We start from the raw sequence: 16,345 nt of genomic DNA on the forward strand, positions 1-16,345 counted from the left end.
TTTTTGATAACAATAGGCAGTCATTCCTATTCAAGTTTGGGCAGTGAAGCAACACTCTCCTTAAATAAATGTTCAAATTTGTATCGATAGTGATGTAATAGGCATGTTTCAGACCAAAGAATGTTGTGTTCTGTGTCTAATCTGTGTTGAGCCAATCCAGAGTTATCAGATTTCCTGTGGAAAATATATATGATTGTTCTTGTAATCTCTTTTCTATTGAGCGTCCAGTTTTTCCAAAGTAGTATAGGCAGCAATGCACAGTGTATAAGCTGTAAGTCAGCAGTTATAGAATTGAAGGAAATACATGAAGATGGTTTGATTAGATCTAAAATCAGGTGTGGGAGATATATTGCATTGTGAAAAAAAAGTGGCTTTAAACCTGATATTAGAATCAGAGATATATAGCTTAGCTCTTTGCAGATAATGTACAATCTGACAACTGCAACAATTTTTTTCATGAAAATCAATAATAAAAAGACCTAAACCATGAAAATAGACAGGAACACAGAAAAACTTCAACTTCATTCTCAATAGAGAACTTATAGAACAAGTAAATTATTTGATCAGAAATGCTCAAATTTAGTGAAGTTTTTAGTGGTGAAGTCAAATTGAATTTGGAAATTGACAACAGAATAAGCAGCTGGTATGTTGGGGAGTAAGTTTATATGGAATAAGTGAGAAATTAGCCAAAATGTTAAGCTAACAGTATACAAGACATTGTTCAAATGGTTTTGAATTATAGATCTGAAAGTTGGGTTAGAAATAAAACATTGATCAAAGATTAGAGACAGACCACAGGTATGGGAGTTCTGAGAAAAAATAGGGGCCTGAACAGATGGAATCAATGTCAGAATTATATTAAAAATGAATACATTAGGAAGGAACTTGACCTTGCATTCAAGAATATGTTACCATGGTTAGTCTAAGGTGGTATGGTCACTGAAACAGTGGGAGAAATGTTGACTAAACAGGTGTTTAACTATAGAATAACACGTATGCCACAGTAAATAACTTATTTCATCTTATGTGCCATAAGATATCATCAGTACAAGTATCGAACAACAACAGGAATTTAATTCAAAAAACAGTAGCGTGTATGCTTAAATTAGAATCCCTCTATGTATACAGTCACATATTCATGGATTAAAACTACTGGGCTGAAATTAAAATATAACAGATAAATTATTTAATACAATTGAGGATAACAATTTCCCAAACTTTTGGAATAGTGAGACAGTCATTTCAATTAAGATTAGCTCTATGAAGTAAGGATTCAGCACTTTCTTTATAAAAATTTTCATGTTTATATATGGATCTATGTAGTAGCTTAGCATTTTGCCATTGGATCCTGTGGTTAGCTTTTTGATTCCGTGTTGTTCAAGGCCAGATTTGTGAAGTTTGATAAGATGGATGTGGGCTTGATGTTCAGAGATACACTTATTTATAGATCTTCCTGTTTGTCAATAGTAAGACAAGTTACATGAACATGGTACTTCGTATATGCCAGGTAGCATCATTGGTGAGAGCTTGTCTTTGGAGAAGGTAGCAATTTGTGAATTTGATCGACAGGTTTATAGGCAGCAATGAGTTGATATTTTTTCATAATTTTTGCCAAACATTCAGAGATGCCTTTAATATATGGTATAGGAGTTCCAAAGAGCTGATGCTGTCATCTTAGTGAATCTTCTCTGGATCCTCCCTAAGATGTCGTCACACAATTTAAAACCATGTGATAAGATCTGCTCATAGTAGTCCATATGCAGCCTGATCAAGGCCTTATACAAATAAACCAAAGCCTCTTTTTTTCTCTGTGTTAAGGTCCTCCTCATCATTGTGATCTTTTTACAATTTTAGCAGTAATGAGAAGGACCTTAGCACTCCTCTGGGACTTCTATATAAAATTTCAAAGTTCAAAACTTTTTAGAAGAAAAAAAGATACACAAATGAAAACATGCAGTCATTCGTAATGCAAACGTTATTTATCCAACCATCAGTAGATTAAAATATTACATTTGAAGCTGTTGAGAAACAGATTATTCTAATGAATGCACAGGAAATGTTTAATGATAGGGATTTTTCAGCAATTGCGACTGCATATATTCACTTAAACAATGAATATTCATTAAAAATAAGGATGTTGAGCAGATAATCAGAATTTTTGCTACATTATGAAACATAAAGCTTTTAAAACACCTGTTTCAGGATCATTACAAGAAGAACAAAAGAAATGGATATTCAAATATTTAAGTTTTATGAAGCCCACTCCAAGTACTGTTTCCCACTGGAGTCGTATGGCCCCTCACCTGGCTGTCCTACTTCAGCAAAACTACAGCTTTCATTTTTCTGTTCTTTCACCATCAAGTGATGATTCTGAAGTAAGTATATGTATTTTCTTTATTACTTTAATTTGGAGAAAAATTGTTTTTTCAAAGATATACTTGTGTTTTAAATTAATAGAACAGCTACTTGTCAAACATTGAGATGATTAGAACCTAAGGGTTTCTGATTTCAAGATTTTTCCTGAAAACTTGTTGATTTCTAATTGTTTTTGTGCTATAATCATCCCAATAGCATAGGGATATACAACTCAATCATTGATGTTTGACCACATCATCAAATTCCTGATATATATATATATATATATATATATATCCTGTATCATAGCATTCTTTACACTCTCAAGGAGTGTACAGGATACTATGACAGTACTACATGAAAAATTATTACTAATTTCACATTAATTATTTTTCTCCAAATTAGTCTGTTATCTGTCATGACTCCACTTGTAACTGCATCAGTCCACTTTGATCTTTTTCCTAGCAAGTTGGCATCAAACTTCTTTTTTGTTAACTTTCCTATTCTGTTTAAGTGACCACCTGATATTAGCTCACACATTCCTGAATGTCATCATTGTCAAGTTTCTTCCTAATGTCTCCATTTTTAATGATTCTGATATTGATGCTTCAGTCCACTCTCTTAATTTGTCTCAGAACTCTATTTTAAAATGTTTGAGCATTATCTTATATATAGCTACTTTAGTGTTTTGATGACTTTCTCTCTTATTTCATATAAATTTATTCCTTTTACTCCCTCCCTTACCAGCTTTGCTTATTCTGCTGTCTATTTCTATATTTAATTTGTCACCCTCATCAAAAATTGTACCTAATAGCTGAGATGTTCTATAGCTTTCCCATTCAAGATACAGCTGATGTTTTCAATGTTCTTGCCTATTTTCATGGTCTGTGTTTTTCTATTGCTGATTTTCATACTACATTAGTTATTCAATTTAGGTAAGGAATGCAATGGGACTTATTTAAGAGTATTCATCTGTGCTGAGATTATCATTTCCAGTTTTGATATAAGGCTTAATGCCACTTTCCTTCATAATTCATATCTGTGCTTCATGGTATAAACAACACCAAGAAGGGGGGGGGGATACATTTATGGAGCTTATAGTATTTTGCTGGTTTTCTACCCAGCATCTTCAGAGCACAAATTATAACTGTGACAAGCACACAGCTTCAAGTAAATAATTGTGGAAAACAATTCAAATTATAACTAAAACAGAACTAATGTCCTTATATGGTATACCTTCTATTGGCCATAAAGTTAATTTGAAGTCAGGATATTAGGTCTCAAAATGACTGTCTCTCTGATCTTGTGCAAATAAATGCAATTATTAAGATTCAGGCCTCCATGGAGGCCTGAATCTTAATAATAATAATAATAATAATCTTTGCATTCTTCAAGGTGGATGTTAACTGATCTCCAGTCTGTCCAAAGTAGGCTAAACTGCAGGCATAAGGAACTTTATATACTCCAGGATATGCAAGAAGATGAAGTTGATCTTTGGGAGACCAGATGAAAGTAGCTAGCTGAATGAGAGGTTTGAAAGTGGCATGGGAATCATTTTTTTGCAGAGAACTTTGGCTGTTTTTTCTGATGTGTTCTTCATGTATGAGATGGAAATAGTTTTGCTCTGATCTTGTGTGTTAGTTGCAGGAAGGATAAGGATTGCATGCAGTATTTTATCTGCTTTATAAAGGTTGCAGTCATTAGCTAAAAGAAATAAGAAATGCAACTGAGCTCAGTTTCAAGGGCTGTGTCCTTTGAACAAATAGCTTTGACTTGGTGAGTCAGTGTTTTCAGGATGCCATACTGTTGGGAAGGGTGGTGGTGTGATTGTTTATGTAAATACCTTCCTGTATGAGTTGACTAGATTTTCTATAAATGAAAAAGGATAATGAGCTATTGCTTTTCATAATTATAATTTGCACTCTGAAGATGCTGGGTAGATAACCAGTGAAATATCATAATCATCATCAAATTCCTGACATGTACCCTCAAGGGGTGTACAGGATATATGTACAGGGCATGTTCTGTTTCTTCTGGAAGTACATCTAGTATATTGCTTGGTTTTGGAATGATAGGTTCTGAAAATTGGCACTTAGCTTCATAAAGATCATTATAGAAATTCTGCACAATTTCTTCTATCTTTTTTCTGGTAGTATGTTTTTCTCCATTTTGATCCTTTTGAGTAGATGGAATTGACTATTTAAAATTAAAATCTTTCTCTATTTTTATCAGGCTGTTTTTTGCCTGTGCTACTTCTCTTAGTTTTTGTATTTTGAAAGCTTTGTAGTCTTCTGGAATTCTTTTCCTTAGTAACTTACAGATAATTTTGTATTCTAGAAAATTTCCTTCAGATTTCTTCAGTTCTTTTCTCTTTTTCAGTAGTTCTATAGCTTGAGGAGAGAATCATTCTCTTTTCTTTTGTTTCACAGGAATTTCTGAATTTTTCTTGCACTCATTGAATTTATTAATGAATGTTATACTGAATGTTATAAATCCAGTACAAGTTGTTAAGTTGACCAGCTTTGTTGATTTTGTTGTCTATTTCCATATTTAATTTACTATCTTCACTAAAAATTGCGTCTAGGTTGCTGAAATGTTTTACTTGTTCTATAGGTTCTCCATTCACAATGCAGTTGATATTTTCAATGCTTCTACATGTTTTCATTGTCTTTGTCTTGTTATTGTTGACCTTCATACCAAATCTATTACAACAGTTATTCAATTTAGTGAGAGAATTTATTTAAAAGTATAACATCATCTGCATAAAGTAAAGAGCTGAGATCAACATCTCCAATTTTGATATCAGGTTTAATAGCACTTTTTACATAGATACTTACCAGTATCTATGTGAATCATAAGGTGATCCACATAGATAATGAATAACAGAAGGAATAATGTACATCTTTGTCTGACACCAGATTTAACATCAAACCATCCTCTTGTACTTCAATTCTAACTGCTGCCTTACAACTCAAAGACTAAATATTGCTTGATATAATGCCATTATCATCATATAACATTTTGGATAGCTTTCCTCTTGGCACTTTGTCATATGCCTTTTGCAGGTCTATAAAACTTAAATACAAATCTATTAGAATTAAGGGATATTACATCCCATATTGTTTCATAGCCGAATAAGAAACTCAAAGAATTTCATGCCGAATATAGAATAGAAACTATATAAAGTTCGGCGGGTTCAAGCGTAAGCAAATACCTGGATAGTGCAACACATAACCCATTTGGTAGTGCAACACTGAGGAATCTCATAGTAAGGGTAGAGCAAGCTCCGTTCATTATTCTAGGTATTTACCCATAATGTGAAACCCAGCTTCTAGGAGCTGTATTACTGTTCTACATTATGAGAGAAGGTCACTACCCAGACCGGTTTCAACCTTTATTAAGGTCTCATCAGTGAGTAAGAATGGGAGTTCATGTCTCTCATCATCGACATTTGGAGTATAAAGAGTGCTGAGGGTCAGCAGGTAGTAAGAAGGGAAGAGAACGAAAGGTAGAGTATGATAGTAAGAGATAATAAAGAGGCCAACCTGTTTAGCTATGTAACCAAGAGGTTGTGGCTAAACAGTCTGTACACGTCATCTCTTCTAACCTGTTCTAAAAAAAACCTTTACACGTACTTTACCCCATAGCTTAAACTAGATTAAACCAGGTGTCTGAAGATGTCATCTCCTACCACCTATTGCTCTATATAAAAAAAAAAGACGTGACTTAAATTAAATTAAACCAGGTGTCTGTAGACATCTCCTGTTCCTACAAGAAAGAAAAACTGAAAATATTTTAAACTTAAATTATATAGGATTGAATTTTTGAACTTATCTAATTGGCTTAGTGCCGAATTAAAGGGATCCATTGTTTTGAAGGGCAACTGAGGGAGAAAAAAAAAAGACCTGAGAATGGAGATTTGGGGGAAGAACCTGGTGCAGCTCACGAGGAGCCACACCACCTCGACTTAAGCCTTCATTGCTTTGGATTCTCAGGTTGACCCTTTCCTGTTTGTTGAACTGTAAGACCTGTGGATTACCTTATAGGAAGAGAAGGGTTTTATTTGCCTCTGTATAAGGAAACATATTATGGGTGGTTTGCACCATTTGTTTACAAATTTGTAATCTCCTAGGAGATGCCTTTCTTGGGCTAGAAACTTTGGCAAATAGAAATAGAGCCCGCTTAGGACTCTTGCGTAGATTACGCTTTTGTCCTATATCTGGGACTTTTTCCGCACTTTCCAGATGTGATACTTGATCACGTTGATCAGAAAAATTATGAATTTTCAGATTTTTCTGACCAGAGGGGGGAATTGCAGATGTACGACCTCCTCTAGTGTCAGCATCAGTATACTGTACTTAGTCTTCGCCAGACACGTTGGCCGGGAGGACAAAAGTAGAAGAAATGTCCCACCGTTTCAATGCTTTGGCAGACGTCACAGAAGGGGTCGCACAGACTTGGTCTATAGCGGGACTTTACCAGTTTCACAGGTAGTTGTCCGTAGGCTATTCACCATGCTAAATCCCTCTGTCCTGAAACAGCTGTCCCCAGCTATTCCTGATGTTTTGGAATAGGATTTCCATATTTGTATCTAAAATTGGCTTATCACATCTGTAAAGCTGGAAAAATTCCCAGTATACTGCTTGTGATTTTAATTTTAATATATCTATTCCCTCTGTTTTAAATTTTTTGATGTGTTTACTAAATGAATAAAACCAGTTGGGTACAACCTCCGTGCAGGGACCAGCATGACCCGTGATCCCAAAGTAGGGAAGGAAATGTCCTAGGAAGTATTTATTTAAGTTGCCTGAAATATGGTTAGACTTTAAAGCCTTCCGTATGGTTTTAAGAGTATTTGCGTAAAATAAACATTTAAAACTGGGAAGTGAGAATCCCCCTTGAATGCTTTTTAAATTTTAGATAGTCTTTCCTGACTTCGTGTTTTCTATTATTCCAGAAAAAGTCTATCAATGATTTGTAAAGCTGATTTTCTTCTGTTCCCTTAACATCAGTAATATTAATTGTATGCATGTACATTGGTGTAATAATGGTTTTGATAATTATTGCTCTTCCGTTATAAGAATTGGATTCGAGAGGAACCCATTAATAGATATTTGGGTAGATGCTTCTGCGTTCGTATTTTTGATTACCTGCCGAAGGTCACACCTCTATTTTTTGAAGGATGTTATGCAAGTACGTGTGCCTGATGCTATTGAACGCCTTTTCCAGATTTGTTGAGAGAAGTGCCGAAGGATAGCTTTTGTTTCTGCAAAGACGGATTAGATCTCTTATGAGAAAGAGATTTAGTTGCATCAATCTGCCCGGGACTCAGTAAACTTGAGAGCTCGTTATTACTTTTTCTATACCGCATTTGATGTGGGTACAGATAATTTTGGCGAAGATTTTATAATTCAAATTTGTGAGGGAGATCATTCGCTAGCTTTTTGCTAAAGTTCGATCCCGGTCTTTTTTTGGAATTAAAACTGTGTAACTTTTAACGAAATCCTTGGGGATATTTCCCGAAGTGAGGAAATCGTTAAATATTTTTACTAATATCGGTGAAGCGACTTCTCAGATAGTTCGATAAAACTCAGAAAGTTCGATAAGATGATCAGGAAGACATGATGTCCCACTCGCTAAAGTCATCTGTGCCCTGCTGATCAGAAAAGGCGCCGAGGTAGTGCTGATAAAAATGTTGTAGAATTTCCTGAGGTGATTTTAGCATTTGGCCATTCTCTCATATCTGGCAAACCGTTCTATTGTCATTTGTCGCCACCTGTTGTTGGTTGTAGAATGCGGCGGAAGGTGTTTCCAAATATCTGAGATAGAGTCTCGCTCGAAAATCGATGTCTTCGACTCTTCTCCGCCGCTCTCTTGTTGCAGTTCAACTTCTACGTGTCTGATGAGATCTCCACAGGGGACTCCGTGCCACTTGTTTATGTGGTACCAACCAAGCTCCCTGTAGAGATCCCTCAGACGTTTTCATTGTTATTGGACCCTTTTGTGCCCACACTCTTAGAAAGAGTTCCTTCACCTGCGACTTGAACTGCTTCCAGGTTTCCCAGTCCCAGCCGATGCCTTTCCATTCATCACAGAAGAGCTGTAGCCTGTTGCTAAATAGACTGGGAAAGGTGAGGGGGGATGCCTCCAAGGGCCTCTGGGAGTTTTATTTTTAGTACCATCATTTTCATTTTGTGGTTGGTTAGCATACCGCTCACTGCAGTGTGTCGTAACTCTTGAACATACGGCTCTAACTTTTGGGATATGTAAAATCTATCAAGTCTTGTCGCTATCCGGTTGCGGCACCACGTCGTTTTGATTTGAAAGGGTTTTGCCGCCTCCAAACATCGACAAGATCCAAGTTTACGCAACATCGTTTTAGTGCAGAAAACCCCAGTGTCATTATTGCTGTTCCCTCCTGTTTTATCGTAGCGGGTGTCTTCTACACAGTTCGAGTCACCCGCTATGATTAGTTGTTCTACTCCCAGAAGGTATTGTTCAAGAGTGGAAAAGAAACCATCTCATTAGTGCGTAGACTGTAAGAAACTGGGTAGTGCGGCCACTGTACAGTCCACGGACACTAGACGTCCTATAGCGTCTTTCTAGACGTTGGAGAACCCTCCCACGATGGGAGGGACGAATTATTATCCCCACCCCCTCACGAGCGAGCATCCCCGAAACACCAGTAGCTGGTGACTGGGTAGCTTCTAGAAAAGTTCTCCACGTCCCCGTGTTTAAAGAAGTGGGTTTTCTGCAGGAAAAGGATGTTAATATTGTGAATTAGCATCAGTCTCCAGACAGTGCTTTGCGCAAGAGGATTGCACATTCCATTGATATTTAGGGTAGCTATTTTAAGGGTTTGATCCATGTTTGTAGTAAAGTATGTTGGCCTCCATTAGCTGAGCCAGATTACTGTGGAGGAGGCTTATTTCACTTTCATTTACTCCGGGGATTTTGCTGAGCTGTTCTATATTGATGGATTCTGTATCCTGTATGGTGAGGGCCCCTATTTAAAATTTACTCTGCTTGCAGAATCACCCCCACCCCTGATGTGAAAACCTGGTTCTCCTAGTTCTTCCCTTTTTTTGAGGATATTTTTTATGTCTTCCGAATCTCCATTGAAGGCCTTTAGTATCACAGCCCCATTCAAGATTTCAACTTCTGATGGGATCAGCTTTCTTTCTTCTTCTGATTTTGATTTCTTGTTCTCCTCTCTTTCGTGCTCTCCAGCCTGCTTTGTTACAGCACTGCAGAATTCCATTTCTTCTGTTTCGTCTTTTTCTGTGTTCTCACTTGTGGAGATATTTGCTTTTGGATTCCTTTTTCTCTGCTTGTTTTTGTCAAGTGAGTTTTTAGTGAATGGGGCCTGATCTGCTTTTGTCACTTCCTTGGTAACCGGTGTTGGGAGATCTGGGAATTCTTCTTGGTTTGTTGCTTCCGTATTTCCTGGTACAACAAGTTTTATTGTCCCTCCAATGCATTCAGCTTGGGTTCTTTCGGGACTGGTATCTATTTTGTGGTTACTGTTGCTGCACTTAAGACAGGGTGCTTTGCATTGCCCCAGTGCATGCGCTGCTGACAGGCAGTTCTTGCATTTCCTTATGGGACATTCTGCTCCCAGGTGTTCGTCCGAGCCACATCTAAAGCATAATTTTTTAACACCAGGGTAATTTACCATTACCCTGGCTGATCTTAAAAAAACAAAGTTGGGGACAGTTGTTTTCATCTCCATGGAGATGAAAACCTCCCCTGACTTCCACTTTGGGATGTCTATGTCATCGGATATTTTTACTTTTACTTCTCTAATTGTTCCCCATTTGGAGAAGAACTTTTTTATCGTTTCATCTCCTTTCTTCAAATATTCTAGGGGGAACCTATCTATTTTAATGGTCTTGAGGATACTCCCCACCATGGAAGGGTAAAGTTTTTCCCCGGCATATTGAACTCCTTGACAGAGTTTAGATTGCGTTCCTTCATTTTTGACAACAATCTGAAATCCCCCCCCCCCCGTAAGGGGTAAATCCGTAAATGTTTTCCAACCCCACACAATCTGTCAGGGCTTTCGCGAATGTCCTCTTATCAATTTCGTGTTGACCTTGAACCTGAGGGTTTTACTCGTGCTAAAAATGCCGCCATCAAAAAAAAAAGAAAAGGAGGTTTCCCTGCTATATAGTATATTCTATATACCATGGGCCAAGATATGAGCAAAAAACCCAGAATAATAATAAGAAATGATCTTACCAATTCAGACAGGATAATTCTTGAAGGGAAACTTCAGGACGATCATGCAGCAGGGCTGGAACTGGAAGTCGAAGCTCTCTTTCACGATTGCAGGAAACTGTAACTCGAAGGCATTGTGAGTAGGTAGACCTAGATAATACCAAGTTTGTACCAAACAGAACTTACATACCCTACTATAAGAGTTGCCAAGAAGGTGTCCTAATAAATTACTAATTATATGAAGAGCCAAAGGCTTCAATTCGGCGAAGTGAACTTATTTAAGTTAAGGGATATTACATCCCATATTGTTTCATAGCCGAATAAGAAACTCAAAGAGTTTCGTGCCAAATATAGAAACTATATAAAGTTTGGCGAGTCCAAGCGTAAGCAAATATCTGGATAGTGCAACACTGAGGCAACTCATAGTAAGGGTGGAGCAAGCTCCATTCACTATTCTTGGTATTTACCCATAATGTGAAACCCAGCTCCTAGGTTGCACTACCAGGGTTATGTGTTGCACTATCCAGGTATTTGCTTATGCTTGGACTTGCCGAACTTTATATAGTTTCTATATTCGGCATGAAACTCTTTGAGTGTCTTATTTGGCTATGAAACAATATGGGATGTAATATACCTTAACTTAAATAAGTTCACATTGCCGAATTGAAGCCTTTGGCTCTTCATATAATTAGTAATTTATTAGGACACCTTCTTGGCAACTCTTATAGCTGGTTATGTACAAACTTGGTATTATCTAGGTCTACCTACTCACTCATGAGACCTCAATAAAGGTTGAAACCAGTCTGGGTAGTGACCTTCTCTCATAATGTAGAACAGTAATACAGCTCCTAGGAGCTGGGTTTCGCATTATGGGTAAATACCAAGAATAGTGAACAGAGCTCGCTCCACCCTTACTATGAGTTGCCTCAGTGTTGCACTTTATATAGTTTCTATATTCGGCTATGAAACAATATGGGATGTAATATCCCTTAACTTAAATAAGTTCATGTAACCAAATTGAATCCTTTGGCTCTTCATATAATTAGTAATTAAATACAAATCTTTGTTATATTCCCATGATTTCTCAACTATTTGTCATAAAGTGAAAATCTGATCCTGACAGCCTTTATTTAACATGAATCCAGCTTGTTCTTCACCAAGCTTCCCTTCCACAATCCTTCTTAACTGTTTCTCAAGTATACTTGCATAAATCTTACCAGGAACACTCAGTAAGGAAATACAGTCATCCCTCGACTTATGTCCATTCGAGTTACGTCCATGATCCCATAAGGGAATAAATAACATTTTCAACTATACTTTCAAAAAAAGACGCTAGCGAGCATAAAGTAAAAAGATTTCTATTTAGCAAAACAATCATCATGCACATTGACAACAGCCCATTCAGCACCAACTTCAGTCGGCAATCGGCACATATCTTCAACAGTTCCTCTGTTGATTTTGTGTTTGAGAAATAGATTTGGTGTGTTTAACGTTAAATATTTTGCAAGATTTTGTGCAACATGGCCCCCTATATGCCCAATCAAAAAACCAATTACAAAAATAAGAGATGAGCAATTGATTTTGAATCATAGTTGCAAGTTATAAAGCATGTAAGCCCATCAATGTGATCACACATGACTTTGGAGTCTCATTCTACAGTGATGGCCATTTTTAAAAATAAGGATAAAATCATAGAGGCTGTGAAAGGATCTACTTCCATTAAATCGACAATAGTGACAAAGCAACAATACGGTCCTATTGGTAATATGGTAAAGCCTGCATCATGGACAGAGGACCTGAACCAAAAGCTCATACCCCTTAGCACTCTGACCATAACTGCTAAAGCACTAAGTCTCTTCAACATGTTGAAGGAGAAAGCAGGGCCTGATTGCAACTATGAATTCAATGATTCTTCTGGTTGATTCATGAGATTCAAGCAGAGTTCTGCGCTGCATAATGTGAAAATGTATGGTGAATCTGCAAGTGCCGATGAGAAGGCTGCCAAGGAGTTTGTAGAGAAATTGGATAAATTATTATGAAGGGGGGGGAATTATTTGCCACAGCAAATATTTAATATGGATGAGACCTCCTTGTTTAGGAAAAAATGTCCAAGCAGACATTTATCCACCAAAAGCTAAAATCTGTGCCTGGTTTCAAAGTTCTTAAAGACTGTATTACGATTCTGTTAGGGTATAATGTGGCTGGATATAAACTGAAACCATTTGTGATATAGCACAGTGAGAATCCACGAGCCTTCAAAAACATTAGGAAGCATACTCCTCCAGTTCATTATCGGAGCAATAAGAAGTCGTGGATGGCTCAAAAATTGTTTGAGGTTGCCTTAATCAACTGAGTGAAACAGAAAGCAATTGTGTGAAAGAAAATGTAGAATTAAAAATTGTATTAATTCTAAATAATGCTCTAGGTCATCCACCTTACATCGGTGATCTTCACCCCAAGATCAGAGTCATGTTTCTCCCTCCAAACACTACTTCATTGATCCAGGCAAAAAAAAAAGGTTAAGAACCACTGATTTACACCATTGTAGTTTGAACAGCTTTTCTCTTGGTACACTGTAATATGCCTTTTCCATTTCCACAAACTTAAATACAGATCCTTGTTGTATTCCTATAATTTCTCAACTATCTGTTTTAAAGTGAATTTCTGTTCCTGACTACTTTTATTTGGTCTGAACCCAACCTGTTCTCCAAATTTCCCTTCCACAGTGCTTTTATTGCCTCTCTTGAAGCATGTTTGCATGAATCTTACCTTTAATACTCAGTAGGGAAATTGGCCTCTAATTAGCACATTCAGAATTACTCTAGACATGCAGAACATCTTCAGTTTGCATGTTTCATTCATCATCTTCGATTCCTTATGCAGTATTCCTTCCTCCATTTCTAAGCCTTTTTAATCTCTCACCAGAACATTTTGCCGCCTAGTTGATATTTATCTTCTGTATTATTCTTATTAAAGTTTCTGCATAACTTCTTTTTTGCCACTTTTACATATTGCTTCATTTTTTTTACATTTTTCTTTTGTATCATCTCAGAGCACTTGCTAACTTACTTTCTAGAAAACGATGATATGCATTCTTATTTCCCATGATTTCGTGAGTGCACCATAGAGTTCTAAGTCCTTTCTAACTGATCCAAGTTTTCTGAGTGTGCCAGTGAGTCTCCAAAGTTTAGTTCTTGTTCTCAAATTCTGTTATTTTTTCTTCAATAATACTTATATTTGAGTATACAATTCACTTCGAAAGGTCCTTTGACTTCGATTATTTTTAAAACTTTCTTACACACTATTCAATATGTTATTCAGTTTTATCCTGCTCAAAACTAAACGTCGGTCACAAATGTTGAACAAGGTTTCTTGTTCTTGTAAATTATCTTATTATGGTCATACTGGGGATCCACTTAGAACACAAAAAATACATCTGCCACCATAACTATAGTCAGTTTGGTCTACTTGACCACGCTTTGGAAACTTTGCACGGAATCAGATGGGATAAAACTACTGTGCTTCTCTGTAACAAATATAAACTTGAATTACTTCTCTTAGAATCATCAGAAAATTTGTTAAACTAGCTTAATCTTAATAAATATGGTTGTGTTAAACTTCCAAACTCCTATCCAACAGCTAATGGCAGCCAACAAAACCCACAGATGGTGCCCCTCATAGGACTTGAAGCTTTTAGTCTAATATGTACTTTTACAATTTTGTGATTTTATCCCTGATGAGCTGTCCTGGTTGGTCAAGTGGTTAGCATATCCGCTCTCCAGCCAAAAGGCTGTGAGTTCGAATCCCACCATGGGCATGGATGTTTGTGATTGTCTGTGAAAACATTAGTGATGGTTGTAGCAGATGGGTGCCTCTCTCGATGAGTCTTTGGACTCCCTGGAGGTGTCTTGTAATAATAATAATAATAATCTCTTTGACACAGACAAAATATAGGATTTAATAAACTTGTATGTTATTGTTCTCCTGTGCTGTATTCGTTCCATTAAACCTAATCAACAGTGTGGAGCCTTGCTTAATTGGATGAAGCTCCACCTAAAAATGACATTTCCTCTTATTATACCATTATTATCTTTTGTTTTAATACAATACAAAATGCAGTTTGATGTTCTAAATTTAACTGAATGTGAGCCACATTCAGCTTTAGTTGGCATATAATTTAATCAGGATGTAATTTTGTGTTTTGTGTAGCGATTTGCTCTTGTAGCTGCTTCATTTTTTTTTTCCTTTTTCAAGGCATTTCTTGTATTAAAAATAAAAAATATTTTATTCAGAGGAACAGTTATATTCTAATTCATTCACATCAAGCACCTTGTCAAAATCTCATCCCATCTTTCTTTTAATATTCTTTTCTTTAGGCACTGCAACTGAATAATGACTGGACACAGGACTGAATTCATAGAAGCAGTACTTTTTTGTCCATTCTTGTTTGAGTTGTCTTTGTGTTGTTTAGTTGTTCTTATCTTAGATTTATTCATTATGAAAGATAAATATAAGTTAATTAGTGAGTAAGGTTTAAGTTGTTGCTGACTTTGCACTGATTCCCTGATGAAAAACAACACGAGTCTTATTCAACCAGGAAACACTTCAGCTGATACATGTCATCATGTTGTTCCATCATTTTGTGGTCTAAACCATTATATAATACAGTATGGTCAGCTAAGTCCCAAAATTGCTTGCCTGGCCTTCTTTGTTCAGTGTCTACAGAGGCTGTAATATGTCTTTTCCATACTAATGTATATACCACAAGAAAGTTGGGCATTGGACAAAAGCCCTGATTGGATTCCTTACAGGATGTGATGAAGATCTCCTTCTTGTTATTTAACTTTAAAAGAAGGGTTAATTCTAGAAGCTCCACATTATCCATCTTGATTCATCTTCTAAAGCACTCCTAACTATATCAGTCGTTTTTTTTTTTTTTTTTTTTTTAATGATAGTCTTCTTTTTTTGTTGTTGTTTTTGCTATAATGTACACAGAAATGTGAAGACAAGTGTTCGGACCTGTTTGGGACAGACAGAAAGTTTTCAAGTAACAGTTGGCTTGCATCAAGGGTCAGCATTAAGTCCGTTTCTGTTTAATATTGTGATGGAGGTGGTAACAGAGGAGGTGAGAGAAGATGCACCTTGGACAATGTTGTATGCAGATGACATCTTGCTGTGTGTAGATTCAAGAGAAGAAGCGGAAACTAAACTGGAAAGATGGAGAAAAGTACTGGAAGAGAGAGGTATGAGACTGAGCAGAAGTAAGACAGAGCATATGTGTTGCGCAGTGGGCGGTGGCCAGGAGACAGACCTGGAGCTGGAAGGAAATGTCATCAGGAAGGTGAGAGACTTTAGATACTTAGGTTCAACAGTGGAAGAAGATGGAGGAGGTGAGAAGGAAGTGGGATGCAGGATACAAGCAGGTTGGAGGAACTGGAGGGAGATGGCTGGAGTGTTATGTGATAAGAGGGTGCCGATCAATCTGAAAGGCAAAATTTATAGGACAGTAGTGAGGCCAGCTATGACATATGCTATAGAAACTGTGGCCCTGAGGAAAAATAACATTAGCAGGATGGAAGTAGCAGAGATGAGAATGCTTAGGTGGATGTGCGGTGTGACCAGAAAGGATCATCTGAGAAATGACTATGTCAGGGGAACAGTGAAAGTTACGAACTTAGGAGCGAAAATACAGGAGGCAAGGTTGAGATGGTTTGGTCATGTGATGAGGAGGGAGGACGAATATGTGGGAAGAAGGGTCATGCAGATGGAT

At 37.0% G+C, this 16,345-nt stretch overlaps 1 protein-coding gene across 1 annotated transcript in view; it reads left to right on the forward strand.

The window, feature by feature from the left end:
- LOC150096851 (mdm2-binding protein-like) overlaps window positions 1-16,345 on the forward strand; it is a 269,877-nt gene that overhangs the window by 22,341 nt on the left and 231,191 nt on the right. Inside the window, exon 2 of the mRNA XM_090408172.1 lies at window positions 2,203-2,375. Within this exon, the coding sequence (XP_090264298.1) occupies window positions 2,203-2,375 (173 nt within the window). The remainder of the gene's footprint in view (window positions 1-2,202; window positions 2,376-16,345) is intronic.

Source organism: Typopeltis vanoorti, chromosome 18 (genome assembly GCF_054136105.1).
Source record: "Typopeltis vanoorti isolate ZY-2024b chromosome 18, IOZ_Tvanoo_1.0, whole genome shotgun sequence".
Classification (NCBI taxonomy): Eukaryota; Metazoa; Arthropoda; class Arachnida; order Uropygi; family Thelyphonidae; genus Typopeltis; species Typopeltis vanoorti.